The sequence below is a fragment of the Emiliania huxleyi genome, assembly GCF_000372725.1.
Source record: "Emiliania huxleyi CCMP1516 unplaced genomic scaffold EMIHUscaffold_37, whole genome shotgun sequence".
Lineage (NCBI taxonomy): Eukaryota > Haptophyta > Isochrysidales > Noelaerhabdaceae > Emiliania > Emiliania huxleyi.
In genome coordinates this window covers 685,308-711,789 of record NW_005199194.1, presented here as the reverse complement: position 1 = coordinate 711,789, position 26,482 = coordinate 685,308, and the positions used below count along the sequence as shown (strand labels likewise).

The window sequence follows — 26,482 nt, the reverse complement described above, 5'->3', positions numbered from 1 at the left end:
CCGCTAGCGGGCAGAGGGCAAACCACCACTGACCGCAACGCGGGCAGAGGCACGAAGGCAGCGGGCCCGACCGGCCTCCCCACGAGAAAGGGGGGGGGGGGGGTTCGCAGGCCACGGGGTGGTGCAGCGGTCGGGGCGGCGCACTTTTGCACGAGCTTCGGCGTGTCGTCGACGAGAAGCGTGTCGAGGTTGAGTGAGTCGGGAAGGATGAAATAGCGCACGTTGGAGCCGCGGATCGACAGCGTGTCCAGGCTCACCGGGTTGCGCCCTGCCCGCGGCGGGAGGCGTGAGAAGGGCAAGCGGCGGCGGAGGAGGAGGCGGCGGCGGCGACGGCGGCGGCGGCGGCGGCGGCGGCGACAGGGGGGCGGCGACGGCGAGGAGGCCAGCGGGGGCGGATGGGTGGTGGCGGAAAAGCGGCGAGGGTGGCGGCGCGGGGGTTTCGCTCGCCCTTGAGCGTCATTTTGACATGCTTCAAGTGCGTGTTCATCGAGACGTCGACGCCCGCCACTGTGCCGCTGACGATCGTGCCGTTTTTGAGCTCGATGGTGACCGTCTCGTTGGAGAGCTTCATGAGGAAGCGGACGAGCTGCGGACGCGAGCGGGGGGGGCTCACGCAGGGTCAGAAGCACGTGAGAGAAACGGGCCCCGGCCGGCTCGGCGCGCGACGGCGCGCAGCGACGAGCAGGAGCCGGCCATGGGCGAGAGGGCGGTGTGCGGCGGCGGCGCCCGCCGCCGCCACTACTATTGCCGCGGCCGCAGCTGCGGCGCTCACCTTCATGGCGGCGCGTGAAGCTGCTCGCAGCGCCTGCTGTCTCTGCCCCACAAAAAAGAGAATTTCAAATGGATCTCCCAGCGGGGCGACGGCGGCGTGCCGTCCTCCCATCCCTCCCTTGGGTTGTCTGTTTTCTTTCTTTCTTTCTGGGCGACGGCTAGCGCACCACACCCCTCTCCTTAAAATCCCTGTGTGGTGGCGGCGTGCCGTCCTCCCATCCCTCCCTTGGTTTGTCTGTTTTCTTTCTTTTTTTCTGGCGCGCACAAAAAAGAGAATTTCAGGGGATAGCTCCGTGCATTGACCGCCCTCGCCCAATATACACCTAAGCCCTCGCCCGTGGTGGCAGTACGCCCAGACGTCGTGGTCGGCGCGCGAATGGATGCCGTTTGCGCTGCAGCGACTGTCGGTGCAAGAGAAGAAGAAAACAAGAAAGCCCGCGACGCCAAAGCTGCGGCTGTGGCCGCTGCAGCGGCCGCAGAGGCGGCGGCGCGGAAGGCTGCAGCCGAGGAGGCTGCTGCAAAGGCGGCTGCTCAGGCGGCCGCTCAGGCCGCTCAGGCGGCCGCTCTCGGACGGTACAGGTTGGTCAACGCTTGGTTCTATCCACGCGGCGACTGGTACACCTTCTACTGGGATGGCAGCTCGGCCGACAAGGTCGCAAGGCGCGCTACCTACCCGACGCTCGAGCACGACGACCACGACCCCGGCCCCCTCGCAGAGCGCATCAGGCGCGACAAGCGCGAGGCGTCCCACCGCTCCTCCGACGACTCCTCCTCCGACCGCGACTCGTGCGGCACCGGCTCCACTAGCGAGGCGAATGACATATTCGACACCCTCGAAGACCATCTCGGCTACGGTTCCGACTCCGGCTCCGGCTGGTAGTCGACAAGCTGCCGAGCGCAAATCACTCTGTGTGACACATTTCTTGTTGGCTTCTAAAAATCTCTCTCTCGGTGCAGCTCTGGACGGCGCTCGCGGACGAGGCACAGCGCGCCATTGGGGAAGAGAGATTATTGCCATTGGTGCGGCGTCGCGCGACCGCGAGGGACCGCGGGGGAATGCTAGTGGGATGGGGGGCTCTAAGGGGAAGGGAGCGGGGGGCGCCCAGTAGGGCGCCGGCGCCCTAGCGTAGAGGGCCGTGTGTAGCCCTCTTTTGGTAACTAAAAAGGGCGCCCACACCTCGGCACGTTCACCTCTCGATTGCCGAGGCTGTGGTCCTGGCAAGGTTTGCCATGCACGAAGCCACTCGCGCAGACGATAGCAGCCGCAAGCTGCACACCTGGATCCCCGCGACGCCTATCGCCCGCGGAGCCCGCCGCGTCCGCACCGCTCCCGCCGAGCGATGCGCTCTCGCTCGCCCGCAGCGGCCCCGCGCCCCCCCTCGGCTCGAACCGCCTGCACCCTCCCGCCCGCAGATATTGCCATCGCGGAGCCGCAAGACGCGCCCGCCATGACCTTGGCAACCTCACTCGCTCTTACGCTGCTGGCGGCGGTTTGCTCTTCCTCGGCGCCGCGCCTCGCCCCGCTCGCGCTCCTCCTGCTGGCGGATCGCTGCGAGGCTGCGGGCACGATCTGCAACAACAACGCGCCGTGCTCCTTCGGCTGCCCTACCGGCGTGTACGGCACGTCGCTGTGCGACGGCAACTTCATGGGCACCTGGGTGGATCTGCATAATCAAGGGCTCTCGGGGACGATCCCTCCGCAGCTGGGCGACAACTCGCAGCTGGTGGAGCTTTACCTGTGGAACAACTCCATCTCGGGCACCATCCCTCCGGAGACGGGCAAGCTCTCGCAGCTGTGGCAGTTTGATCTGTACAACAACTCCATCTCGGGCACCATCCCTCCGGAGACGGGCAAGCTCTCGCAGCTGGGGGTGCTTGCGCTGCGCAAAAACTCCATCTCGGGCACCATCCCTGCGGAGACGAGCAAGCTCTCGCAGCTGGGGGTGCTTAGTCTGTCCAACAATGACATCTCGGGCACCATCCCTCCGGAGACGGGCAAGCTCTCGCAGCTGTACATGCTTTACCTGTACAACAACTCCATCTCGGGCACCATCCCTGCGGAGACGAGCATGCTCTACAACCTGACTCTTCTTAAGCTGTACAACAACCTCATCTCGGGCAGCGTGCCGTCGCAGCTCAACAGCCTGCCGCTAACGTACTCGTGCGGGCTGGGCGGCACCAACCACTTCGCCTGCCCCCTGCCCGCCCTTCCCGACGCCTGCACCTCGGGCTCGGAATACCCTCCGGAGTGCAACTACCCGCCCACTCCGCCGCCCTCGCCGCCGCCCACTCCGCCGCCCTCGCCGCCGCCCACTCCGCCGCCCTCGCCGCCGCCTCCCGGTGAGGAATGCGGGGAATGGTGGAAGGTCCTCCTCTCCGTGTTGATGACGGCCCTCGGATCGCTGGGAACCTTCGGCGGCCTAGCTTACTTGCGGTACCTGAAGGTTCTCAAGTCGCTCGTCGGCCCCGATGGCATGCCGCGCTCCGCAACTTGGCGCGGCTTTTGGGACTTCCTCAAAACTCCCTCCTACGTCGAGGTTGCCCAAGACGCGTGCAAGAGCGTCACCTCGGAGGTCGGATCGGTGGAGTCCGTCGGCGACTCAGTCCGCGAGATGTTGCCTAAGGGAGAGGAGCTCATGGACAAGATGGAAGAGGGAATGAAGAAGGCGGCCAAGCCGACCAAGGAGGAGGAGCAGGAGGAGGAGGAGGAGGAGGTGAAGGAGAAGAAAGCCGCGGGGACGGTCAAGCACATGCACTCGTGCCCGCGCCGCAAGAGCGGCACAGGCACGGTCAGCGACGTGACCTGGAACGTCAGGACGCACCCGGAGCTGTACGAGCACACGGTGGACACCGAGGAGGTGAGCCGCCTGAGCAAGAGCGGCTACCTGCGCGGCAAAGACAAGGCCCTGCAAATGGCAAAGGAGCACGGCGGGACGCGCGGCCAGCAGTACGCGGCAGCCGCATTCGAGAAGGCCGAGGGAGCGGCGAGCGACGCGAAGGAGGATGCCAAGGCCAACGTCGTTAGCGTCGCCAAGGGCTACCTCGCCCAGTTCGTCCCGGGCTTTTAAGCTGGCCCTCTGTGACCTCTCGTTTGGTCATCCTCGCGGCACCGAGTCCAAGTATCCCGCGTCAAGGGTGCTGCTCACTAGGTCGCTGTGCCCCCCCCCGCCTCCACTCGACATCCCGTCACCCCGACTATCCTGGGCGGGCCCGTGTTGTTGGAATGCGCGCTCGATACCTCGCACATATCTCCAGGTTGCTCACCCAACTCCACTACTCTCTAGGGGATGGCAAGGGGCGCGAGGGGGCGTGAAGGGGGGGAGAGGGGGGGGGGGGGGGTAATATTCTGTAGTTAGTGCAACGGGGAGCCGGCAGGGACCCCCGCGGAGGCGGAGCGCGGAGCGGAGAGGCGGGGAGCGCATCATGACCTCCGTCGGGCCACCCCGGCCAGGCGCCGCGGCCACGGCGCAGTCGCACACGTCACGTCTCACGACATCAATAGGGTTGCGACGTTGTGCAGAAGGTTTGATAACGTGAGGTATCGTATGGATCCACAAATTGGACAGCGCCAGCGCGCAGCCCGTGTGCGGGGCGCCACACGGCGCACACGAAACCACGGCGGCTCGCACTCTGCCCTACCAATGTCTGCCCAATTCACTCGACGGCCGCTTTTTTATATGACTATCGGCCCGATTTGTGAGCTCGGGAGAGTACTCCTCTTCGTGTGCCACGACAGAGTAAAAAACAGAGAGATACGTCTACCAGATTGCCCACGGAAAGAACGAAACGCAGAAGGACGAACGTCAATCCCCGTTCACCGTTGCAGATCTGTCGCCCACGGGCCCCTGAAGCCTGAACTGAGAACTCCCTCGCCCGGGCTCGCCTCGCCGCCTCCTACTAGCTTTCCGCCGCCGCCCGGACGAGCGCCTCGAGCCGCCGCATCGACGCCTCCTGCGTCGCCTGCCCCGCCGCGATCGCCTCGAGCGCCGCCTCGAGGCGCGCGTTCGCCTCGCGCACCGTCTGCAGCTCCTCGTGCAGGTCGGTGATCCGGTCCCGCTCGGGCGGCTCGGCCGGCGGCATGCAGATGTGCAGCCAGCGCGGCCAGCGGCCGCCGCGGGTGGAGAAGAGGGCCTGGGCGATGATCTCGTACTCGATGAGGATGAGCGCCTGCTGGAAGTTGGAGGAGAGGAGCGACGACGCCTGCGAGAACGACAGAACAGGGTGAGACGCCGAGAACAGTAAGAACAGTCCGACGGGCGACGGCGCCTTGATCTTTGCGTAGGCGTCGTTGATCTTTGCGATCAGCAGGTTGAGCAGCACGACCTGGCTGAAGATCTGGAGGCCCATCGCGATGTAGCGCGCGGGCAGCACCTCGAGGAGAGGGCGGACCACGAGATGTGGGGAGATATGGGGAGATATGCACCTCGAGGAGAGGGCGGACCATGAGAGAGGGGGAGATATGGGGGAGGTATGCGCGGGGGCACCTCGAGGAGGGCGGACTCGACGGCGTCGCTCTTGGTGCCGAAGAAGAAGATGTCGATCGTCGAGTGGAACGAGCGGAAGATGTCGCCAAAGTTGTACCACAGGTCGATGGTGCCCGTCGCGGTCTGCTCGTACTTTTCGTCGAGCAGCAGCATCTCGGACGAGTAGTCCATGTCGGGCGGGTAGTCGATGACGGTGTGCACGTCGAAGAGCAGCAGCCCGAGCGTGAGCGAGCCCATGCACGTCACCATCAGCATGAAGTAGATGAAGTACCGCGTCTGCGAGAAGGTCTCGATCACCTACCCCGCCAGACGGCGCTCACCGCCGGCCGCGAGGGGCGTCTCTGCGAGAAGGGCGCTTCTCGCCATCTGGTACAGCTCGCCGAACTCGGGGTGGCGCGTGAGGATGCGGATCAGCTCCACCTAGTTCACTCGTCATGAAACGAATCAACTGCTTCGTCAACTCGGGGTGGCGCGTGAGGATGCGGATCGGCTCCACCCACTGCAGCCCCATCCCAATCGCGAGCAGCATGCGTGTGACCTCGGGGCCGAGCAGCCCCTGGTCCATGGAGGCGCCGAAATGGACCACGGCGAGGCCCAGCAGCTGCATCACCACGTAGAAGAAGCGGATGACGGCCGCCTGGTCGCACACGGCAGGGCTCGTCTCTCGGCCTCGGTGGCCGATCCCTCCTCCCCCCCACTAACCCCCTCATCAAGCCGCCTCGGTCGCGTACTGGCACCGGTAGGAGAGGTGCACATCTCCCCATCTCTCCCCATCTCTCATCAAGCCGCCTTGGTCGCGTACTGGTAGGAGAGGTGCGTCTTGCCCTCGCGCACCGACACGACGATGTACATCGTGTTGATGAAGAAGAAGACGACGCCTGCGAGACCCAGAACAGCTGACCCTTGCGAACTAACAGCCGTGCTGATGAAGACGACGACGGCGCCGAGGGCGAGCGAGGTCAGCGAGGAGACGAGGGCGAGGATGAGGTAGAAGACGCAGTGGTCGCGCGCCTACATGGGGAGATATGGGGAGATGTGGGGAGATATGGGCAGCCTACGTGCTGAGTCCGCCAGCCTCGGGGCGGGAGATATGGGGAGATATGGGGAGATATGGGGAGATATGGGGAGATATGGGGAGATATGGGCAGCCTACGTGCTGAGGACGCCAACCTCGGAACACGGCCGAGTACGGCGGAGTGCGTGTCCTCTCGAAGCGCTGGTTGCAGTACGAGAATGCGCGTTCCGCTTCTAGGGCCCGAGATCTGGGGAGATATGGGGAGATATACCGCTAGGGTGCGCTCCGTCCGCTGCCCGCCCCGGCGGCTTGGGAAGTGTCTAGTAGGAGGTGTCTAGGAGGTGTCTGGGAGGTGTCTAGGAGGTGTCTAGGAGGTGTCTCGGAGGTGTCTGGGAGGTGTCTGGGAGGTGTCTGGGAGGTGTCTAGGAGGTGTCTGGGAGGTGTCTAGGAGGTGTCTAGGAGGTGTCTAGGAGGTGTCTAGGAGGTGTCTAGGAGGTGCCTAGGAGGTGTCTAGGAAGTGTCTCGGGGCGCGCTCCGTCCGCTGGCCGCCCGGCGGCTTGGGAAGAAGCGGGAAGCCAAACTTCTTGGCGCAGTCCTGCAGCTCGTCCATCAGTGGGGCGTCCTCGTCCATGAAGTAGTCGTACGGGGCGCGGAACGAGAAAGGCATCGCCTACCCGCCGGGGAGGGACGGGGTGAGCCACACCGCTCCGTTGGCGGAGCGGGGCGCGGGCGGGGGCGAGACGCGGGTCTCCTTCCATGCCGACTGCGAGTCTGTGAAGTAGTACGTCGCGGCGTACGCAAAGACGGCGGTCGCGAGCGTGTACGAGAGCCAGAGCGCCGTGTGCAGCCACCAGATGACGGAGCCGAAGGCGCGCCTGGGGGACGTGTCGTGGACATGTCGTGGACGTGTCCCGCGCGCGTGCAGCCGCCAGAGGACGGAGCCGAAGGCGCGCCTGGGGGACGTGTCGTGGACATGTCGTGGACGTGTCCCGCGCGCGTGCAGCCGCCAGATGACGGAGCCGAAGGCGCGCCACTTGAAGTGGAGGAGGGCCTCGACCGACGGCGACTTGAAGACGGTGCGGTCGCCTGTCTCCAACCCTCACTGTCTACCCCTCACTGCTCAATGTCTAAAGACGGTGCGGTCGCCTGTCTCCAACCCTCACTGTCTACCCCTCACTGCCTCCCGACGGCGGCTTGAAGGCGATGCATGTCGCCGGTCGCGATGGATCTCGGGTAATCTCGTGGAATATCGGGTAGTCTCATGTCGCCGGTGTCTAGGAAGTGTCTAGGAGGTGTCTAGGAAGTGTCTAGGAAGTGTCTCATGCATGTCGCCGGTGGCGATGGACGCGTCGACGATGAGTGCGAGGTGGTTGGTGGCGAAGCCGGCAAACTCACAAAAGGGGACCTGCGGGAGATATGGGGAGATATGGGGAGATATGGCAAACTCACAAAAGGGGACCTGCGTCCACGCGACAAGAGGAGCAGTCGCGCCGACCACGCCGTCGACGACGACGACGAGGGTGGGGGCGGGCAGAAGGGGAACCTGCTGCACGCGCGCCACGGCCGCCATCTCGGCGGCCGAGGCGTTGGAGGAGGCGGAGGCGGGGTCGGAGACGGCGGAGGCGTCACGCGAGAGGAGGGGCGGCGAGCGGCCCCCCTTGCGCTCGTGCGTGGTGGTGCCGTCGGCGCCGCGCTTGCGTCTCCGGGAGGAGGGAGGGGGGGTTGACTCGGTGAGCACGGCGTAGCCGGACCTGGCGGCCGGTGCTGGCACTCTCGGGTCCTCTCGGGCCATCTGGTGTCCTCTCGTGTCCTCTGGGGTCATCTCGGGTCATCTCGGGTCATCTCGGGTGATCTCGGGGAGAGCCTGGCGGCCGGTGCACACTCTCGTGTCGCCACTGGTACTCTGGGGTACTCTTGGGGTAATCTCGGGTAATCTCGGGATGTGTGGGGTAACGGGGAGGGCCTGTTCGGCGGTGCCGCGCCGCCTCGGGCGGTGTGGGAGGGTGGCACTGCGGTGGCGCATCTTTGGTGTGTGCTGTGTGTGGTGTGTGGTGTGCGGTGTGTGTGGTGTATGCGGTGTGTGCTGGCGGGCGCCTCTGCTTGGGAGATCTGGGGGGAGGGGGGATCTCTGCGGGGCGGGCGGGCGCCTCTGCTGGTCGACGGCGCCCTGCAGCAGCGCGAGCGAGCGGAAGAGGCTTCCAACCTTGTGGTGCGGCGAGGAGGCGGCGCCGCCCTCCACAGGCCTGGGCGGCACCGCAAGCGAGAGGACTCGAGATTGCCCGAGATTGCCCGAGATTGCCCGAGATTGCACGAGATTGCCCTCTCCCCCCGCCCCTCCACGGGCCCGCGCCTGTACTGCCCCGCGCTAGCTCCGCCCGTCGTGCGCAAGCCTCCGCCTCTGCCCCCGCCGCCCCCCCGCTGCCCTCCGGGCGAATCGGCCGCCTCCTCCTCCTCGCAGCAGCGGCGGCAAACTGCGCAGCAACACGCGACCCAGCAGTCGCGCAGCCGCACCAGCAGCGAGCAGACGAGGGCCTCCACCGACCACCACTGCTCCCCGCGGCCAGAGTTGCCTATCCACAGCAGGGGGTGTGAAGAGACGCTGTTCACGCCGCCGCTCCCCGCGGCCAGAGTTGCCTGCGCGGAGCCCGCCGTCGGCATAGATCGTGCGGCGGCGAAGCTTGTCCGGCTCCGCGATCCTACGAGCTGAAGACACCGGCCTCGGGGGCGGGGGAGACGGCGCTGTGCAGCGTAAGCCTTCAGAGCGCCAAGTGGCTGGGAGGGAGGCGAGTGCAGTGGCTACGGCTGGAGACCGCCGAGCAGGCTGGACGGTGAGGAGCCCGCCTCCGTCTGCTACTGGGTGGGCTGTGACGCTCTTCTTCTTCTAGGTGCGGCGGTCCATGAGTGCGCCCAGGCGAGCAGCGCGCGCGGCGAGAAGCCAAAGTTGAGCCCCGAGGCGGCGTAGTGGTCCTCCCACCACCCGTCGAGCAGAAACCTGCGCGAGCCGCAGACCTCGACCTGCAGCCGGCGCGTGTGCGGCGAGCGGAGCCTGCACGAGTCCTCGAAGGCCAGAGGCATCTCCGAGAGGAGGCGGAGGTACTGCCGCGGGAACTTCCGCGCGAGCGCGCCAAACGTCTCTGCGATGGGAGACATGGCGGCGGGCGTGGCGTACACCCGCCCGCTCACCACCGCCTGCACGAGGCGCGACACCTGTTCACACCACCGCCGTGAAGAGACGCCGTCCACAGCTCACCACCGCCTGCACGAGGCGCGACACCTGTTCACACCACCGCCGTGAAGAGACGCCGTCCACAGCTCACCACCGCCTGCACGAGGCGCGACACCTGTTCACACCACCGCCGTGAAGAGACGCCGTCCACAGCTCACCACCGCCTGCACGAGGCGCGACACCCAGATGTCGGACCGCTGGTCGAGCGCCGCGTGCCAAGCTGAGGCCGCGCCGCCCCCGACTCGCTCCGGGTGGTGCGCGCGCAGCAGCCCGATGATCGGCACCTGCCATCTCGCACAATCTCGGTGATCTCGCACAATCTCGGTGAGGCGAGGCAGCGTCTCGGCGCATCTCGGCTCCTCTCGGCTCCTCTCGCGCAATCTCGCGCAATCTCGCGCCCTCTCGGGTCCTCTCGCCTCGGCCAGCAGCGTGTCCAGCATCTCGGCTCATCTCGCGCAATCTCGCGCAATCTCGCGCCCTCTCGGGTCCTCTCGCCTCGGCCAGCAGAGTGTCCAGCATCGCCCCGTCCACGCCGTGCGTGACTGCGAGCTGGAGGAAGGTTGCTCCGCTGCTCTGCTCGCGGCAGTTGATCAGCCACGGCTGCAGCAGCGCGAGCGAGCGGAGCGACGCCCACCTTGGTACGGGTACTGCGGGGGTCGGGTGACTGGGGCTGGGTACTGTGGGGGTAGGGTGACGGCGCCGCCCACCCCGCGTGGATGTTCTTGGCCATCGGCATGCGGACGAGCTTGGCTAGCGCCGCGTACGAGGGCAAGTCACCTAGTTGACCATGCATGCATGCGTCCATTCACCCCTGACCAACTGGCCGGCGCCGCGGAAGGGCAAGTCGCCCCAGCCGTACGTCGAGCCGTCTCTAGGAAGTGTCTAGTAGGAGGTGTCTAGGAGGTGTCTAGGAGGTGTCTGGGAGGTGTCTAGGAGGTGTCTAGGAGGTGTCTGGGAGGTGTCTAGGAGGTGTCTAGGAGGTGTCTGGGAGGTGTCCAGGAGGTGTCTAGGAGGTGTCTGGGAGGTGTCTAGGAGGTGTCTAGGAAGGGTCGCCCCAGCCGTACGTCGAGCCGTCTCTCCCGTAGCGGACGCACGTGTTCTCCTGCGTGTAGATGACCGCCGACTCTGTCAGCGCCACCGAGTAGGACGGGTTCTCGCCCGTGTGGGGCAGCGAGAGGACGAGGCCAGCGCTCTCGAGGTCGACGACCTGCACCAGCTGGAACTCGCCCGACACCGCGCACCGGTTCGCGGGGCCAATCGACAGGCACCACACCGTCCCTCCGATGGGGAGCTCGTGCAGCACGCGGCCGGTGGACGCGTCACGCACGGTCAGCTGCTTGTCCGGCCCGCCGTGCACGCAGAAGCGCGGCGCGGTCGCCTCGTGCGAGAGCGCGCACGCGTACCTGTGGGCACACGAATGCGTGGCTTACCCTCCCCCCACAGTACCCGAACCCATAGGCGAGAGCGTGCGCACACAAACTCGTTGCACTGCGCCAGCCAGAGCGGCTCCAGCTCGTCCGCGCCGAGAGACGAACCGCGGCCCGCCGCGCCCGCCCCGCGACCCGTGCCTCCCGAGGGCGCGCAGCCGGCGGACGGCGAGAAGGAGTCCGACAGCGACGGCTCGCGCAGCCCCGCCAGACCGCCGCGCGAGGGCGGGCGGCGATCCGGCCGGATGTCGTACAGCCCGATGGCAGAGTCGCGGCCTCCGACAGCGACGAGGCCGCCGCTCACCTGCCGAGCTCACACCCGAGCTCACACCCGAGATCACCCGAGATCACACCCGAGATCACAGCCGAGATCACACCCGAGCTCACACCCGAGATCACACCCGAGATCACAGCCGAGACCACACCCGAGATCACAGCCGAGATCACAGCCGAGATCACAGCCGAGATCCGCCGAGATCCCCCGAGATCACAGCCGAGATCCCCCGAGATCACCGGAGATCCCCCGAGATCACAGCCGATTCCGCCGCTCACCGAGAGGGAGACGCAGTACACGCGGTCCGACCGGCCGATGCGGCAAGCGAGCGAGAAGGTCCCCTCCTTGGAGACGTGGTAGATGTGTGCGGAGCCGTCCCACGAAGCGACAGCGAAAGCGGACGGCCCGTCGCGGCCGGACTCGTCTTCGTCGCTTCCTTCCCCGGCGTCGGCCGAGCGGCGGCGCCTACACGGAGGCTCTTGCGTGTGGGACGTGTCTCGGAAGTGTCTCGGACGTGTCTCGGACGTGTCTCGGACGTGTCTCGGACGCGTCTAGGAAGTGTCTCGGACGTGTCTCGGAAGTGTCTCGGACGTGTCTCGGAAGTGTCTCGGCCTGCTGCCCGAGAAGCTGAGCGACCAGATGAAGGCGGGGCGGCGGGCGGACGCGCTGAAGTCGAGCGTGCGCGAGCACTCCTCGGCGGCCGGCAAGTCGGGCGGGGGCTCCTTGGCCGGCGCAAGCCTGAGTGTGCCGAGGAAATCCTCGCCGGCCGGGGGGCGGTACTGGAGAGTCGAACGAGCGACGGTGTGACGCTACGAGCGACACAGACACAGCGAGTGCAGCGGGGGACGGCCGAATGCAGCGGAATCGCTGCCCTCTCGCCAGTTGCTAGTTGGAATACGCGCTTCGCTTCTAGGGGCGCGAGCAGCGACGGCGCGCGGTTTAGCGGCGAGCGGGGGAGCGACGCCGTGGTTGGCCGCAGCGAGGCGGGCGCGGCGCAGCTCTTGGGCGACACCTGCTCATCGCTGGCCGCCTACCGAGCGACGAGATTCCTCGAGATTACCGGCGAGATTCCTCGAGGGTAGATGCTCATCGCTGGCCGCCTGGGGGGGCGCGAAGCTCGTCGCTCGCCGCAATCCCGAGGAATCTCGCCGGTGATCTCGAGGAATCTCGCGCGCTATCTCGAGTCATCTCGCGCGCTATCTCGAGTCATCTCGCGCGCTATCTCGACGAATCTCGCGCGCTATCTCGAGGCATCTCCCGCCTCGTCGGACGGGCGGGCGGCGTCGCTGCCGTCGGCGAGCGACGCGCGGTAGAGGCGGAGGGGCGCGCCTATTGATTAATTAATTCATTCACTAATTCACTCATTCACTGAGGACGCGCGGTAGAGGCGGAGGGGCGCGCTGAAGTCGGACGAGTCTCGGCCGAGGGCGGGCGGGGAGCCGCTGATGACGGTGGGCGCGCTCTTCCGCGTCGCGGGAGAGCGCGCCGCGCCGTCGCCGTCGGGCGAGGGGGGCTCCGACGCGTCGCCTGTTAGCCAACCACTAGTGAGGGGGCGACGCGAGTCATAGCAGGGGGCTCCGACGCGTCGCCTCCCCTCGCGGCGCCGGAGAGCCGCGCCGTCAGCTCGTGCAGCGAGAGCCGCTCGATCTCCCCGTCGCGGCCTCGGACCGGCAGGTGTGTGATGATGGTGACTCGCTCGTCGAAGCCGCCGAAGGCGAGGAAGCGGCCGTCCGCAGAGAACGTCGCGACGCGCACCTGCTTGGTGGCGCGCAAGGAGCAGACCAGCTCGTCCGTCCGCGCCTGCTCAGTGCATTCATTCGGCTCATTCACGGCTGCTTACTCGGGGGAGCAGACCGGCCCGTCGGCCCGCGCGTCGAAGACGGAGACATAGCCGATGTCGCCGCCCTTAAGCCCTCCGGCCAGCACCACAAGCGAGCTGCACGCGGACAGAGCCACGGCCATCGCCTCGAGGTAAACGGTGCCGCGCGGGCCGCCGCCGCCGCCAACAAAGGAGGTGAGCGAGGAGGAGCCGCCCAAGCTCGCGCCGACGCCCCCTCCCCCGCTCGTGGAGAGGCCCTTGTAGACCACAAAGTCGGTGCCCGCCCGCACCTGTTGATGACTGATGGTCGTGTACCGACCAGTCCATGACTCATTGGCTCATCGTCGGTGCGCGTCTGCACCGGGTACATGCGGACGAGCTGGTCGAAGCCTCCCACGAGCAGCAGCCCGCCTGGGGGGATTTGTTCATGTGAGGGTAGGGGAGGGTTCGCCCCCCACGAGCAGCAGCCCGCCTAGTCGGCGTCTGACTCACTCAGGGCTGGCCGAAACCGCCGCGATAGCCACACCCGCAGCCCGCCGTCCGACGAGAGGGCATATGGGGAGATGTGGGGAGATGTGGGGAGATGTGGGGAGATGTGGGGAGATATCGAGCAGCCCGCCGTCCGACGGGAGGGCGCATCTCGGGTCATCTCGGGTCATCTCGGGCCATCTCGGGTCCTCTCGGGCCATCTCGGGTCATCTCGGGTCCTCTAGGGTAGCCCGCCGTCCGACGAGAGGGCGACGCAGCGCAGCCTGCGCCGGTGCTTTGCCTGCCGCACCGTCGCGCCCGTGTCCGAGTCGAGCAGCGTGACGGCGTGCTCGCCTAATAATAGTAGTAGTAGTAGTAGTAGTAGTAGTAGTAGTAGTAGTCGAGCAGCGTGACGGCGTGCTCGCCTAATAATAATAATAATAACAATAATAATAATAATAATAATGACAGTCGAGCAGCGTGACGGCATGCTCGCCGGCGATGGCGAGCGTCTCGCCGTCGCCGGAGAAGGCGACGCCGCCCTGCCTCGCCGTGTGCGGCGTCGTGAGGAGAGGCTCGAAGTGAGGCGCGCCTGCGTCGCCTCCGCGTCTCCGCGCCCGCCGCTGCTTCGGCGGGCTCGGCGGCGGCGTCCTCGGCCGGCGCGCGGCGGCGTCGGCGGCCGAGTTGCGCGCGCCGGCGTCGATAGCGGCGCGTGCCTGCGCGCCGACTTGGATTCTCCACGTGTGCCTGCTCACAGCAAGAGGTGTGAAGAGACGCTGTTCACAGCTCTGCCGACTTGGATTCTCCACGTGTGCGTCGCGTCGGACGAGCCGATGGCGAGGCGGAGTAGGTCGGGGGCGGCGGCGGCGGCGGGCGGCGGGCGGGAGTGCAGCGAGCCCCACACCGAAAAGGGGGCGGGGGAGGGAGGCGGCGAGAAGCCCGAGGCGGGGCCGGCGCTGTCGGCGAACGGCGCAAAGGCCAGCGAGTGCACCACCCCGCCCACGTCGATGGCGCGCAAGCGAAAGGTCGCGATCTGCCGGCTCTCGAGCGGGGTCAGCGCGTGCACCTCCGCCAGGTTCCACTCCCCTCCGATGGCGAGCAGCGAGCCTAGGGAAAAGAGAACGGTGGCTAAAAAAGAAAAACACGTGCGCAGTACACTCCCCTCCGATGGCGAGCAGCGAGCCTAGGGAAAAGAAAACAGCCCGCTAAAAAGAAAAACACGTGGGCAGCACACTCCCCTCCGATGGCGAGCAGCGAGCCAGACGAGGAGAGCGCCACCGCGAGCACGTCGCCTTGCGCCTGTTCAGTGTGCAGGGAGGGTGGACCGGTGGACCAACACACGCCGTCTCTTGCGCGCCTTGATGCGCGCCGCGAGCAATCTCGGGCAACCTCGGGCAATCTCGGGCAACCTCGGGCAATCTCGGGTAATCTCGCCTTGATACGCGCCGCGACCTCGAGCCCGCCAGGAAGACGCCCCTGCCCCCGCGCCTAGGAGGTGTGAACAGCGTCTCTTCACACCTCGAGCCCGCCAGGAAGACGCCCCTGCCCCCGCGCCGGCAGATCGAGGGGGAAAGGGAGCGGCGGCGCGCGACCACGCGCGCCGAAGCCGCCGCCTCCTCCGCCGCCTCCGCTGCCACTGCCGCCGCTGCCACTGCCGCCGCCGCCGCCGCCGCCGCTGGCGGCGGCGTACTCGGGGGGCTCTTTCGGCGTGGCGGCGGCGCGGGTGGTGTACAGGATCACGTTGCGGTCGGTGCCTCCGACGGCAATGAGCGCGCTCTCGCTGCCTCGGTCGGCGGAGTCGGTGGCGCAGGAGATGGCGGTGACCTGGCCTGGGAAGGACTCGCTGAACAGCTCTTGGTTGAAGAGAGACCGCTCGCCGGCGCCGCCCTGCTCGCTCGCGGCGCTGATGCGCAGCGAGAAGCCATGCAGCCGCTTGTCAAAGGTGCCCGCCAGCAGCGCGTCGCCCACAAAGGCGATCGAGGTGATCGTGTCGCGCGTCTCGAACGAGGCGAACAGCTCGCCGTCCTCGACGCGCCAGACCATCGCCTTGCGGCCGGCTCCTCCCGCGGCGAAAAAGCTGTCGTCCGCCGAGATCGCCACCGAGATGACCGTCTCGTGGTACCGCTTCTCGTACACGTTGCCCAGGCTCGCCGGCGTCGGTCGGCGGCGCGGCCGTGTCCTCGCGTCCGCAGGCGCGCCGGTCATCTCTCTCCTCCGCTCGGGCAGCAGGTCGTCGTTGAAGGACTGGGCCCTACACGCGCACGCGCACGGGGGTCGGACATGCAAACAGAAAGAGAAGGAGGGAACGGTGGCAACGGGCACCGCATGTCGGTAGGCGGCCGCGGGTTGCGAGGCGGATCTGGGCCGTCAGCGGCGGGAGGCGAGTCGACCGATGTGCGCTGCCCGCTCAGCGCAGCCGCGGCGGCGGTGGCTAGCTCCGTGCCGTCGAGGTCCTCAGTCGACTCATTCAGATGCTGGTGGTTCGGGTTGATGATCATGCGAGAGGGCCGCGAATGTTAGGCGCGGGCCAAGGAAAAAATAAACCGTTTATGAGTGTCGAGGAGTATGAAGCTCGTCGGCGGAGCCCAGGCGAGCGGCCGAAAAAAGAAAAACGGCTTTTACCACACTGTGATCCTGTGTGAGCTCTGTGTCTTGATTTGCCAACAACAAACCTAAAACTCTTGACTTGGGCACTGCGGGCGGCCTTCTCTCGAGGTCTCGAGATCCAATTTTACTGGCATGGACTCTCGTGGTAAACGCGCAGCATGCTGCATCGAAAGGCGACGCTCACCGAGTACGGCGCCGCGGCTCCCTGGGCGCTCAACTTTGGAAGCATCGCCGCGCAGCGGCTCCTGCCGGCGTACGTCCGCTGGCTGCAATCTCGCGGTCCAGACCTCGTCGTCTACTGCCCAGTGCTGTCGCAGGCTAGCGCAAGCCCGAGCTCAATAAGAGGCGGCTGCACGCGGAAAGATGGGTCCGGCCCGGTAGGTCGCTCACTTTGCCAGCGTCAAGCTTGCCATCCCCGACGTCTCTCTCCTGACGGCCGCCGGGCCGGGATTCTTCGACGCCGCCATCGCCTCGACGCCAGGAGCGCCATCCTCGGATGCGCTGATCGCTGCTATTAAGGGGAGTGAGCCCAACCTCAAGGCAGTGGAGGCGCTCAAGGCGGAGATGGGGTTGCCAGAGCTCACGCTGAACACCGAGACTGGCCTGCCGCTCATCTGCGACTACTATGCGGCGACGAACCTCGTCACGACAACGCCCGAGCTGGCCGACCCGGTGAGCAAACGCGACGAGGAGTACTACAGCAAGGTTGGAAAGAAGTTTGTGTACGTGGGCCCCCTGCTGGACGTTGCCGGCGCAAAGCGGGCTGGAGGGATGCTTCACGCAGGCGGCTCGGAGGCCGACTCCTCCCCACCAGCCACGGAGGCGCTGATGGCGCGCGTGGCGGAGGCGGCAGAATCAGGGTCGTGCCTGTTGCAAAGTCACACGAAAAAGTACAGGTTCACGCTGCTGCTTTTAGGCTACGACCGCCGCGCGCATGATCGTCTACGTGTCCCTGGGCACTGTCGTCACCTCGGACGATGAGAGCCACGGCTGGACCGCGACGAGCGGCAGCGCCATCACCGGGCGGCAGCTCTGCCAGGCGAGCTGCAGCGCGGCAAGAGAGGCGCGGTGTTCGTGACGTAGCAACGAGTGTGACGGGATTGCTACATCAGGCGGTCTACCGCGCCGTATTCGAGGCGCTGGGTCCCAACGGCCCTCAAAATGGCGCCGCGTCGCCCCTCATCGTCGTGTCGCAAGGCCACGCACTTGTCAGTCCTTCCATGTCCATTCTGTATGCCATGTCCATGTCCATGTGTCCACTTTCCACGGCGCGCAGGCCCACAGCCGGCTGCCTTTGAGGGCATCGACGTACCCAGCAACTCGCTCAGCGCCAGCTCGTGGCCGCAGGTGGACCTCGACAAGACCGTGTGTTGCTAGAGGCGTGAAGAGACGCTTTTACACCGCAAGCGATGCCTAGGTTGACTTGCTGCGCAAGGCTCGCCCGGTGCTCTTTGTCACGAACGGCGGGCAAAACTCGCTCATGGAGAGCGCGGCTGTTGGCACGCCAGTGGTGGTCTGCCCTGGCTTTGGCGATCAGGTGACCAACGCGGCCAAGGTGGTGGCGCAAGGATGGGGCGTCGCTGTGGACCGGCCGGCGGCACTGGCGGACGGCGCAGAGGCCGAAGAGGAGGCTGCGGTCGTGTCGAGCTACCAAGCCGCCGTCAGGCGGGCGGTGGAGGAGGTGCTGGGTGGCGAGTACGCCTCAAAGGCCAAGGCCGTTGCGGCTGGGCTGGAGCGGGCGGGGGGAGTGGAGGCGGCCGTGCGCGTCTTGCTAGAGGTTGCAAACGTGTAGTGCGATATGAGCAATGAGGAGGCGCCCCAACCCCCTGAGGCTCTGAGCCCATGTGTGGTTGTGTGCTCTTCTGTGTCTAATTCTACTTTTTTACAAGGGAGGTCTCGCGAGAGCCGATCCTCTGGATCGAAGGCAGAGAACAAGCCCGTCCTAGCCCGTATGTGAATGTGTTTTTGCGCTGCCTGCAAATACGCCCGCGCGCTCGCCCAAACTAATCTCCAAAACTGAAATAATAAAGCTGCTGCGTGCTGGCTGCCACTAGACATGTACGGAGAGAGCGACTTACCGCCCACCCTGCGCCTAAAGCTCAGCCTTCGCCGCCGCCCCTCCCGCGCCGCCGCCGGCGCGGCGCTCCGCCAGGAGGAAGTCGAGGGCGGAGGTGATGGCGGCGACCTGCGCGCGGTTGCAGATGTCGGCGTCCGCCTTCGGAGAGTCGGGGTACACCTGCGGGGCGTGTCGCCGACATGTGGTGGACGTGTGGCCGGACGTGTCACCGGGTCCGCCTCCGGCAGAGTCGGTGGCAGCACACCTCCGTCGTCGTCGCGTACGGCGCGTCGGTCACCCCTGCACGACGCGTTTCGCACGGGCACGTCTGGACGCGTCGTGGGCGTGTCGTGGACGCGTCGTGGACGCGTCGTGGGCGTGTCGTGGGCGTGTCGTGGGAGTGTCGTGGGAGTGTCGTGGGAGTGTTGTGGGCGTGTTGTGGGCGTGTCGTGAAGTGTGTTGTGGGCGTGTTGTGGGAGTGTCGTGGGAGTGTTGTGTGCGTGTCGTGGGAGTGTCGTGTGTGTGTCGTGGACGCGTCGTGGGTACGGCGGGCGGGTCGCGCCGGCGCAGAGGCCGAGGCTGCGCGGCGAAGGGATGCCAATCACGCCCTCCTGGAGCACCGGCTCGCCGATGATTGTGCCGTCCGGGTCGGCGGGCGCGATGTGCGTCACCCGCCTCACCTGTTCACGGCTCGAGGTGTGACGAGGCGCTGCTCATGCCTCGTCGTACTAGTACGTCTGGTGCGTGACCACCTGTTCACGGCTCGAGGTGTGACGAGGCGCTGCTCGCACCTCAGCGCGAGCGTGCGTCCGCCGCCGCACGGCGTCGATGATGGCGGCGTGCCAGTCGAGCCGCGGGTTGGTCACCTTCGCGAAAGGGCCAGGGAAGGGTCCAGGGGAAGGGTCCAGGGGAAGGGCCCGGGCCTGCGTGGGGAGGCGCGGGCTGGTCACGTCGGCGACGAGGTAGAACCCGTCTGGAATGGTACCTGTCGGAAGGTGCGGGAGAGGGTCGGGTGGGGAGGCGAGAGGGCGACTCAGAGGCCGGCCAGGGGGTGGGGGGAGGGGTGGTGGTGGTGGTGGAGGGGGGGGGGGGGGGTTGCCGGGCTCAAATGCGACGCCGTCGCGCGCCGCCTGTGCGAGGGAGCGTGCGCCGAGATTCAGATTCAGATTCAGATTCACTGATGCCTGGCTATAGCCGAGATGCAGCCGAGAGATGGCCGGGAGATCGCCTAGAGATGGCCGAGAGACGGCCGGGAGAGGGCCGAGAGAGAGAGACAAGGAGGCGTCGCCTTAGCCGGTCGGAACTCGGACTCATCGGTGTCCGTCGTCTCGTGCAAGTCGATGTGGCACCTGGGACGAGTGGTGGCGACGAGGCGTGTCACACACCCTATGCCACCGAACAACAGACGCTGGTCGGCGGGTTGTGCGGCGCCTGAGAACGCCAGCCAGCACCAACCATCTCTCGGAGTAGCGACACGCCCAACTCTCGGCAGGGCGACGTGGCGCACAGGAATCGGCCGTCCCTTCCTCCGAGCGCCTCGAGGTGCGAGAGAAGGGCCGCAGACTCCTCCGTGGCCGCCTGAGGGAAGGGGGCACCTAAACAAGAAAGCGGCCCGCGTTAGTCTTTCTTTTGTAGGCGCGAGGCCGCCTGAGGGAAGGGGCCGCCGCGGCGTCAGCCGACTCCGTTGCCACGGACTCCGTGGCAGACCTCCTCGATTGGCCGCCTCGAGGCACCAATGTGTCAGGAGTTAGTCATGAGCAATAAGAGAGAGCCGGCGTCCCCCGTGCAGCATGCGGCGCGCCTCGGGGTTGAAGGACCGGCCGGCCACAACCTCGCCCCGCGGGTTGAAGCTGCGGTTCGGGTCGACCGCCTGCGGTGGCGCACGCGGCAAACGGGACGCGTGAACTGCGCCCTGCGCCAGGCCGCGCCGCCCCTCGCGTGCGGTTCCACCCCTGCGCGCTATTCCCCGCCATTCCACAGCGCGCGAACTGTGAGTGTCCGAACTAATGCGCTGGCCGACTGCAGTGAGTACAGAGGAGAGGTGAGTGGCTACAGCGCGACGGCTCTGGATCGCGCCCGCCTGCGCGTTCCAGCGCTGGATCGTCTCGTAGCCCCACGGGCTGACGCACCTGGGGACATCTCTCGGACATGTCACGGACGTGTGTCCTGAACATCTTCCAGCGGCCTCACGCACCTGTGGACGAGGGACGTGTCACGGACGTGTCGTGCACATGTCCCGGCGGCCCGCGGGCTGACGCACCTGGGGACAAGTCTCGGGCGTGTCAATTTAACACCAGTCCTGGACAGCATGTCCCAGCGGCCCCAAGCCCACGCACGGGACGACGAGCAGGTTGAAGCTCTCGCTGTACGCGGCGGCCGCGCTCTGGAGGAAGAGCAGTGCGCCCTGCACGCCCGACGTCTCGTAGCCGTGCACTCCTCCCGTGATGAGCACGCTCGGACGGCTCGCCTCCCAGCGGCGACTGCGGACCGAGTAGAGCGGGAAGCGCTCCGGGTCCTGTGAGAGCGCGCCGTACTTCTCGACCTCCCACCGCTCCGCCAGCGGCTCGAGCTTGGTCAGCACCTCCTCGCGGTAGGAGCGGACGACCTTGCGAGAGGTCCGCCACTCGTCGCGCTCGCTCGCGCCCCACGGCTTGAGCGCGCCGGCGGACGGGATCGTGGAGCGACCCACGGCAGCAGTCGTGAGCGCGGCCGTGCTGACGAGGGTGCGCATGAAACAGCGTCCAGGCGGCAGGTCGGCGAAGGCAGTCGTCGGTGGAGCCGCGAGGGAAGAATAAAATAATCGCGCACGCTGTCGCTCTTCGAGCACCTCAGCGGCACGCACTGGGACGGATGCAACTACGGCGGCTGGTTGGCCACGGGGCACGCATCCCTCAACACTCACGTCACGAACGTCGCCCGCGCCTTCGGCGCCTCGGCAAAGGTCATGGAGGTGAGGCTCGGCTGCAGGGACCCGACGCGGGCGCACGATCCGGACACCAACCCGTACCAGCGGGGCGACGGCGTCTTCGGCAACTATGCAGAGTCGGCACGCGCCGTGGTGTACGACGGCACGTGCGTCACCGCGGTGCACCATGACAGGCTGCGCCCGCTGGCGAGCGGCAAGCGCCTAGCCACCGACTACGCCGAGGCGACGAAGCGGAAGGCCAAGGCAGCGGCGTGCGACGCCAAAAACTGCGACTTTATGACGTGGGCGGCGAGCACGCGTGGCGGCATCGGGCACGAGGCGGCGACGTGGTTCAACACCAACTTCGACATCAAGGCCGCTAAGGCGTACCCCTCCGACAGCGAACGATGGCGGGTCAGTAGCGAGCGCAAGCGCTTCCTGCAAGTGCACTCGACCATCGTCGCGAGGCGCAACGCCGCCATCTTCGACTACAACGCGTGGCCGAAGATGGGCGGCGAGATGCCGCGGGCGCCTCGAGAGCAGTACGAGTAGGGACGGGCGAGGGAGGAGGGGCGCTGACCACGGGCGACTACGAGTCGAAGGTTCGAGGACGACTACTCGCCGCCTGGGTCGTTTGGGGCGCGCGGCTCCGTCGAGGACCGGGCGCGCCCCTTACCCGGCGCGGCGTAGGTCCCACTCTGACGTATAGAGGGGAGGCACGGACGACGGCCCAATCCATCAATTCCACTCATCTTCCGGTGCTTGGCCCCGTGCAACAGCGGTCCGGCAGGCTGCCCCCAAGGCCCCCCGGGCCGCTGCGGGTTTGGGAGTTATGCTTAAGCACAGCTTCGGCGATGGCAGCCCCTCTCTGGGGTGTTGCATAGGCGGGGAGTCTCCCCCGCTGGTCTCCTCCTTCCCATTTTTTCTTTTCTTTTGAGAGCAGGACGCCGGGTTTGTCTTGTATGTGCATGTCGGGCCTGGGTGTGTGTGAGGGGCAGAGGGGCGGGAGCGTGCGGGGCAGAGGCCCAACGACGGGCGGCTTGTCGGGGTCCGGAGCATTCGAGGGGGGAACGAGGAGGGGAGAATGGGCGGTCGGCGTCGGGGTAGCAGGCTGCAGGGCGTACGGGGTAGCCGTCACTTTCCTGCCTCACAAGGGCGGGGCTGTCCCGGAAAGTGAGAGACGCCGGGCAGCGTGGCGCATTACTGAACCCTCCCATACGTGCTTGTGCTTCCTCCTTCGCTGTCCCATCTCCTCATCTCTTTCCCGCCTGGGCGGGGCGGTGGGCGGGCGCGCGGTGCGGCGTGGCGTGTGCGTGTGTGCGACTGCAACGAAGGACCGCTCGCAGAGGACCATTGGGTTTGTACTATTAACAACGAAGGCGCTCTCATAAAATAATCCACCCGGCGGCGCGCACTGGCTCATACATACATACTGGCTGTTTCGAGGCGGCGATGGCGGCGGGTGAGCTGCTCGAGATGCTCGAGAGCTTGCCGCGAGGGGCGGTCGAGGCCTCCGTTCGGCTGATGCGCGGTTACAACCGCACGGGCAAGTGGCCAGAGCCCATTCTCACCAGCCCTGCCCCGCAGCGCGGCCGCTCGCCAAGCCCCGTCGAAGAGTGGTCAGATGGATAGTAGTGCCCGAGAGCGAGGGGTCCGGGGGGGAGCACAAACATAGGACGCCCAGCCTTGCCCTCGTGCCGCCGAGTGCATATCCTATGCGAGAGAGATCCCCTGTGCCCTGTGCCCAGCCCTCTCCGCGCGGCGATGCGCCCTCCCCCCTCGCTTTTGCAAAATCCTGCAAAGGTGGGGACGTGTCTGTCCTCGACCCAGCCCTAGCTTGGGATGTCCGTTGTATTTATTTATTTATTGTACCACAGCCAAGCAACAACAAACACAACTTGTTTGGTATTGCTAAAAATCAACAAAAACAGCCAAGGCGAGGGAACAGCCTGGCAAGAATTTTACCGCGCCGACACTAATGATATAGGGCGGATAGGTGCTCGGGTCTTCTGATTATCGCAGTGTGGAGCTCGGCGACAACACATACGGCACATAGGCGCAAGGGCACGATCGACTTTTGTACCGCTTTGAAGAAAAAGAAAACTCAGGGAGCGGCAGAGCCCAAGGAGCGATTGACAGGACACCGCCGCTCCGCTTTCACCGCTCCGTCAACGATGCAGGTGCAGTCGCGCAGCGAGTCGATCAACAAGCGCCGCATGTGCGTCGCCGCCGTCCTTCTCCTCGTCAGCTTTCTCTTCGTGGTCGTGGCATGCGCTCTTCCTGCGTTCAGCGCCGGAAGCGTCGAATTCCCGAAAGATGGCACATTTTTTGGCAGGAAATGGGGCTATACGGCCGGCTTTGGCATCTGGGGCGTTGGCGGATACCTCAACGACGACACCTGCGACGCGGCCAATGCTTTCATCACACTCGCTGGCGGCGACAAGTGGTCTTGCTCGGACGTGGTTTCCTACCATTGCGAGTACGTCTCGTCGCCCACGTCAGGCCAGGACTACCTTGACAACTCTCTCTGCGCCTACGCCCGCAGCATCGCCTGGGAGACGCCCTCCTGCGACGACGACGACGACTGCGCCGGCGGCGATACCTGCATTGATGACAAGTGCTTTGGCGGCAACTCCGAGGCCACGCTCAAGCCCTGGATCGCGGGCGCGGAGGCGGCGTCGATCTTGACGGTTCTGCTTGTGTTCGTCGCCTTTGTGCTCGCCTGCCACGGCTCCTGCTCCAGGCGGCCCAAGCCCTGCCTCACCGCCGCCCTCGTCGCCGCGGCGGCGGTGCTTTCGGTCGTGCCGTTTGCGCTGTGGGAGTCGAACGCCTGCGAGGCGCTGGACGACGCCGACTTGGAGTGCGGCCGCTCGTGGTCGTACGCCCTCCAGGTCTGCGGCTTCGTCGTCCTCCTCATCTGCCTCCCCCTCTGCCTCGTCGTCAACTCGCGCAAGTAGGGGCAGGCCCTCGGCTCGGCCACCTCGTCGGAGGAGTTTGGCGCCGTCGCGCGCAGCGCTGGCGGGCGCGAGCGGCGGTCGGAGCCCCGGCCGGGTGTCTAGTATCTAGCATGCACGGCGCTGCCGTGGGCACGCCCGGTGTCATCTGTCGAGTAGTGGTGCAATGACGGCGTGGGAGATTGTGATTGACGGAGCGCTGTCGCGCAGGGAGCGAAAACTGTAAACTCCCCAATGCGAGTCTGCTGTCTGGGGTGGTCCCGAGTCGGGCGCTTCCGCGCTTGCTTTACTTTTGTTTTCTCTGATCAGCTGTGAGCGCTGTCAGAGCGGTGTTTCGACACCGATATCGTTCAAGGATCTCTTCTCCCCCATGCTACGAAATCAGAGCATTTTCACATCCCACGAGGACACCCAGCAAGACCCAACAGGGCAGGTTCAGTGTAAGCGCAAGGAGGAGCTCGACGGCAGCGTCGCGTGCAGATCCCGAAGCAGCCGACGCAGGTCGCTTGGCGAGGCCGGCCACGCTCTGCATAAACACGCAACGCTCCTCCTTATATCGAGCAATGATCTGGCCTGCGGCAACTTGCGCTGTGCGCTGTATGATCGGACTTGCTGTTGCGCCGAGGATGCGGACGTCGCAAGGCGCACAACGAAGCGCCTCTTCGCCGTTGACGGAGGCGCGCAGCAGCACGTGCGATACCTTGGGACGCTGGATCGGCCGCTGGACGGTCGCCGTTGCCGACAGCAGAAGCAGCATGGCGGCAAGGACTTCGAACCGCGAAATAAAAGAATTCGGTTTGTGTTTCACTTCATCAAACAAATAAAAGAAAATCTAAAAGCCCACACCACCTTTGGGAGTGTCTGCCATGGTCCCATGGAGCATTGTAGGTAGAGGAAGCGAGTCACGAAAATGGTGTGATTGCCGCGAGAGGTCCTCAGGCAGAGGTCCTCAACATGTGGTCCCCCGCGTCGAGGAGCCATTCTTCCGGCCAACGTAGCACTTTGATGTATATCACGGTTCTCCCGCCGCCCAACGCCCGTCGCGTGCACAAAGCTCCGGGACCGGGTGTCTCTTGTCCATGAAATGTGCCGTGACTGAGGACAAGGCAGAGGTCCTCATGTGTCGTGAGGAGTTGAGAGGTCCTCAACACAATCACGATCGCCTCGCGGACGGGAGGCAGCGCTGCGTTCTTTGGGCACTCTTGTCTCCCCTTCCCGCCCAACACCACACAGTCCCACAGAGAGTTCAGGCGTCACAGGAGGGGGAGCCCTCCTCTGCGTGCGCCTCCTCTCCGGAGACAACAAAACAGTTCGTTAAGAGAACTATTCGTGGGAAGTCAAGATGAGAACTTGATCCGGTGAGAGTGTGTGCTCTCGTCTCTCGTGGACTCGTCGTTTGAGAGAGAGATTTTTAGCAATACCAATCAGCTCTAACACTTTCTTCTTCGTTTGTCGTCGTGGTTTCGTATTAAGAATACTCACTCACTCAAAAACAACAATCTCTCTCTCACTCACTCACGATACAAACTCTCTCTCTCTCTCTCACGATCTGATTGATTGATAGAAAGGCGTTACAGTCAGGCTCGGACTGGACACCAAGAGCGGCCGCACATTGCTCGCTGCCCCCCCTGCACATCTAAAGTCATCCCTGCTGCTAGGGGGGGGGGGGGGGTCCCGACCTCCCCAGCAGCAGAAGGCACTGGACCCAGCTCTCCCGCCTCTTCGCCGCCGTCCCCCCTCCCACCTCGGCTCGTGTTGTTTTAGCGGTACGCTCGAGGCAGTCGGTTGTGTTCACCGCGCCTTCGAGCCCAATACACCTTCTCTCTCTCTCACCTTCGTCGTGTCGAGTGCTGGCGTTTGTAAGATGTGACTGACCATAAATTCTCGCCACTGGAACGCTAACCGTACTTACTTACAACTGCTGTCTTGTACAGAGATGCCAGCACCCCCCAGCAGCAGAGCGCTGCTGCTGGGGGGGGGGGGGGGGGGACCCCCCCAGCAACAAAACGCTGCTGCTGGGGGGGGGGGGCCCCACCCCCCCCAAAAACAAAAAGCTTCTTCTTCGTGCTGGGGGGGGGGGCCGCCCTTACTTTTAAATTGCCGGGGGGGGACCGGCGAACAAAGTGCGGCCCCCCCTGGGGGAAGGGGGGGGGGGCCCCCCCCCCCCCCGGAAAAAACTTTTGAAAATTTTTGGCACCTTTTTTTTTTTTTGGGGGGGGGGGCCAAAAGGAGAAACCCCCTGGCTGGGGTCCCCGCCCTTTTTTAATTAACCCACCCCCCCGACCGGTTAAAGGTTGGGTAAAACCCCCAAATTGGGGTGAAACCCATGGGAAATTGCGCCCCAAAAAACCGGGACCACCACAGGGGGGGGTTTAGTCGAAACCCCCCTCCCCCCCCCAAAGGAGGCCCCCCCCTTCCCCAAGTCCCCAGGCTCGGCCTCCCCCCCGGTTGCCCCGGGCTCTCCTGGGGGGCCTGG

At 65.7% G+C, this 26,482-nt stretch overlaps 7 protein-coding genes across 7 annotated transcripts in view; 4 read left to right on the top strand and 3 right to left on the bottom strand.

The window, feature by feature from the left end:
- Nucleotides 1-778, bottom strand: part of EMIHUDRAFT_310680 (hypothetical protein) — a gene marked incomplete at both ends in the record, with an annotated part of 1,258 nt that extends 480 nt beyond the window's left edge. The window contains 3 exons of the mRNA XM_005771971.1: nucleotides 145-268; nucleotides 373-586; nucleotides 773-778. Coding sequence (XP_005772028.1) covers nucleotides 145-268; nucleotides 373-586; nucleotides 773-778 — 344 coding nt within the window. The remainder of the gene's footprint in view (nucleotides 1-144; nucleotides 269-372; nucleotides 587-772) is intronic.
- A 373-nt stretch (nucleotides 779-1,151) lies between these two features.
- Nucleotides 1,152-1,651, top strand: EMIHUDRAFT_209227 (hypothetical protein; the record flags this gene model as incomplete). The annotated part of the gene is made up of 2 exons (XM_005771970.1): nucleotides 1,152-1,174; nucleotides 1,351-1,651. 2 exons carry the CDS (start codon nucleotides 1,152-1,154, stop codon nucleotides 1,649-1,651), a joined length of 324 nt encoding a protein of 107 aa, XP_005772027.1.
- Nucleotides 1,652-2,417: 766 nt separating this feature from the next.
- Nucleotides 2,418-2,921, top strand: EMIHUDRAFT_65619 (hypothetical protein; the record flags this gene model as incomplete). Its single annotated transcript, XM_005771969.1, has 1 exon — nucleotides 2,418-2,921. A coding segment is annotated over one exon (504 nt), but the record flags the coding sequence as incomplete, so codon positions are not given.
- Nucleotides 2,922-4,668: 1,747 nt separating this feature from the next.
- EMIHUDRAFT_451175 (hypothetical protein) lies at nucleotides 4,669-15,982 on the bottom strand (the record flags this gene model as incomplete). Its single annotated transcript, XM_005771968.1, has 28 exons — nucleotides 4,669-5,142; nucleotides 5,256-5,552; nucleotides 5,619-5,675; nucleotides 5,752-5,892; nucleotides 6,090-6,266; nucleotides 6,806-6,940; nucleotides 7,022-7,145; nucleotides 7,302-7,356; nucleotides 7,603-7,675; nucleotides 7,814-8,021; nucleotides 8,418-8,513; nucleotides 8,621-8,840; nucleotides 8,905-8,966; nucleotides 9,167-9,477; nucleotides 9,679-9,780; nucleotides 9,992-10,130; nucleotides 10,204-10,273; nucleotides 10,306-10,367; nucleotides 10,561-10,899; nucleotides 11,834-11,955; nucleotides 12,737-12,997; nucleotides 13,052-13,110; nucleotides 13,332-13,427; nucleotides 13,954-14,026; nucleotides 14,389-14,591; nucleotides 14,717-14,783; nucleotides 15,225-15,735; nucleotides 15,807-15,982. The coding sequence occupies 28 exons, from the start codon at nucleotides 15,980-15,982 to the stop codon at nucleotides 4,669-4,671; spliced, it is 4,710 nt and encodes a 1,569-aa protein (XP_005772025.1).
- Nucleotides 15,983-16,249: 267 nt separating this feature from the next.
- On the top strand, nucleotides 16,250-17,883 carry EMIHUDRAFT_209224 (hypothetical protein; the record flags this gene model as incomplete). Its single annotated transcript, XM_005771967.1, has 6 exons — nucleotides 16,250-16,396; nucleotides 16,473-16,928; nucleotides 17,008-17,159; nucleotides 17,228-17,262; nucleotides 17,368-17,438; nucleotides 17,509-17,883. The coding sequence occupies 6 exons, from the start codon at nucleotides 16,250-16,252 to the stop codon at nucleotides 17,881-17,883; spliced, it is 1,236 nt and encodes a 411-aa protein (XP_005772024.1).
- A 300-nt stretch (nucleotides 17,884-18,183) lies between these two features.
- On the bottom strand, nucleotides 18,184-20,878 carry EMIHUDRAFT_310679 (hypothetical protein; the record flags this gene model as incomplete). Its single annotated transcript, XM_005771966.1, has 10 exons — nucleotides 18,184-18,327; nucleotides 18,411-18,447; nucleotides 18,694-18,827; nucleotides 18,969-19,013; nucleotides 19,098-19,132; nucleotides 19,423-19,496; nucleotides 19,655-19,725; nucleotides 19,976-20,017; nucleotides 20,201-20,276; nucleotides 20,484-20,878. 10 exons carry the CDS (start codon nucleotides 20,876-20,878, stop codon nucleotides 18,184-18,186), a joined length of 1,053 nt encoding a protein of 350 aa, XP_005772023.1.
- Nucleotides 20,879-23,170: 2,292 nt separating this feature from the next.
- Nucleotides 23,171-24,837, top strand: EMIHUDRAFT_436099 (hypothetical protein). Its single transcript, XM_005771965.1, has 4 exons — nucleotides 23,171-23,658; nucleotides 23,691-24,219; nucleotides 24,292-24,309; nucleotides 24,362-24,837. Exons 1-2 carry the CDS (start codon nucleotides 23,227-23,229, stop codon nucleotides 24,174-24,176), a joined length of 918 nt encoding a protein of 305 aa, XP_005772022.1. The 5' UTR covers nucleotides 23,171-23,226; the 3' UTR covers nucleotides 24,177-24,219; nucleotides 24,292-24,309; nucleotides 24,362-24,837.
- The last annotated feature ends 1,645 nt before the right edge of the window (nucleotides 24,838-26,482 follow it).

Coding starts and splice junctions, on each gene's coding strand:
- EMIHUDRAFT_436099 (XM_005771965.1), top strand. CDS start 23,227: ATGCAGGTGCAGTCGCGCAGCGAGTCGATCAACAAGCGCCGCATGTGC. Junction 23,659..23,690: donor GCGCCGGCGGCGATACCTGC/ATTGATGACAAG, acceptor CGGCAACTCCGA/GGCCACGCTCAAGCCCTGGA.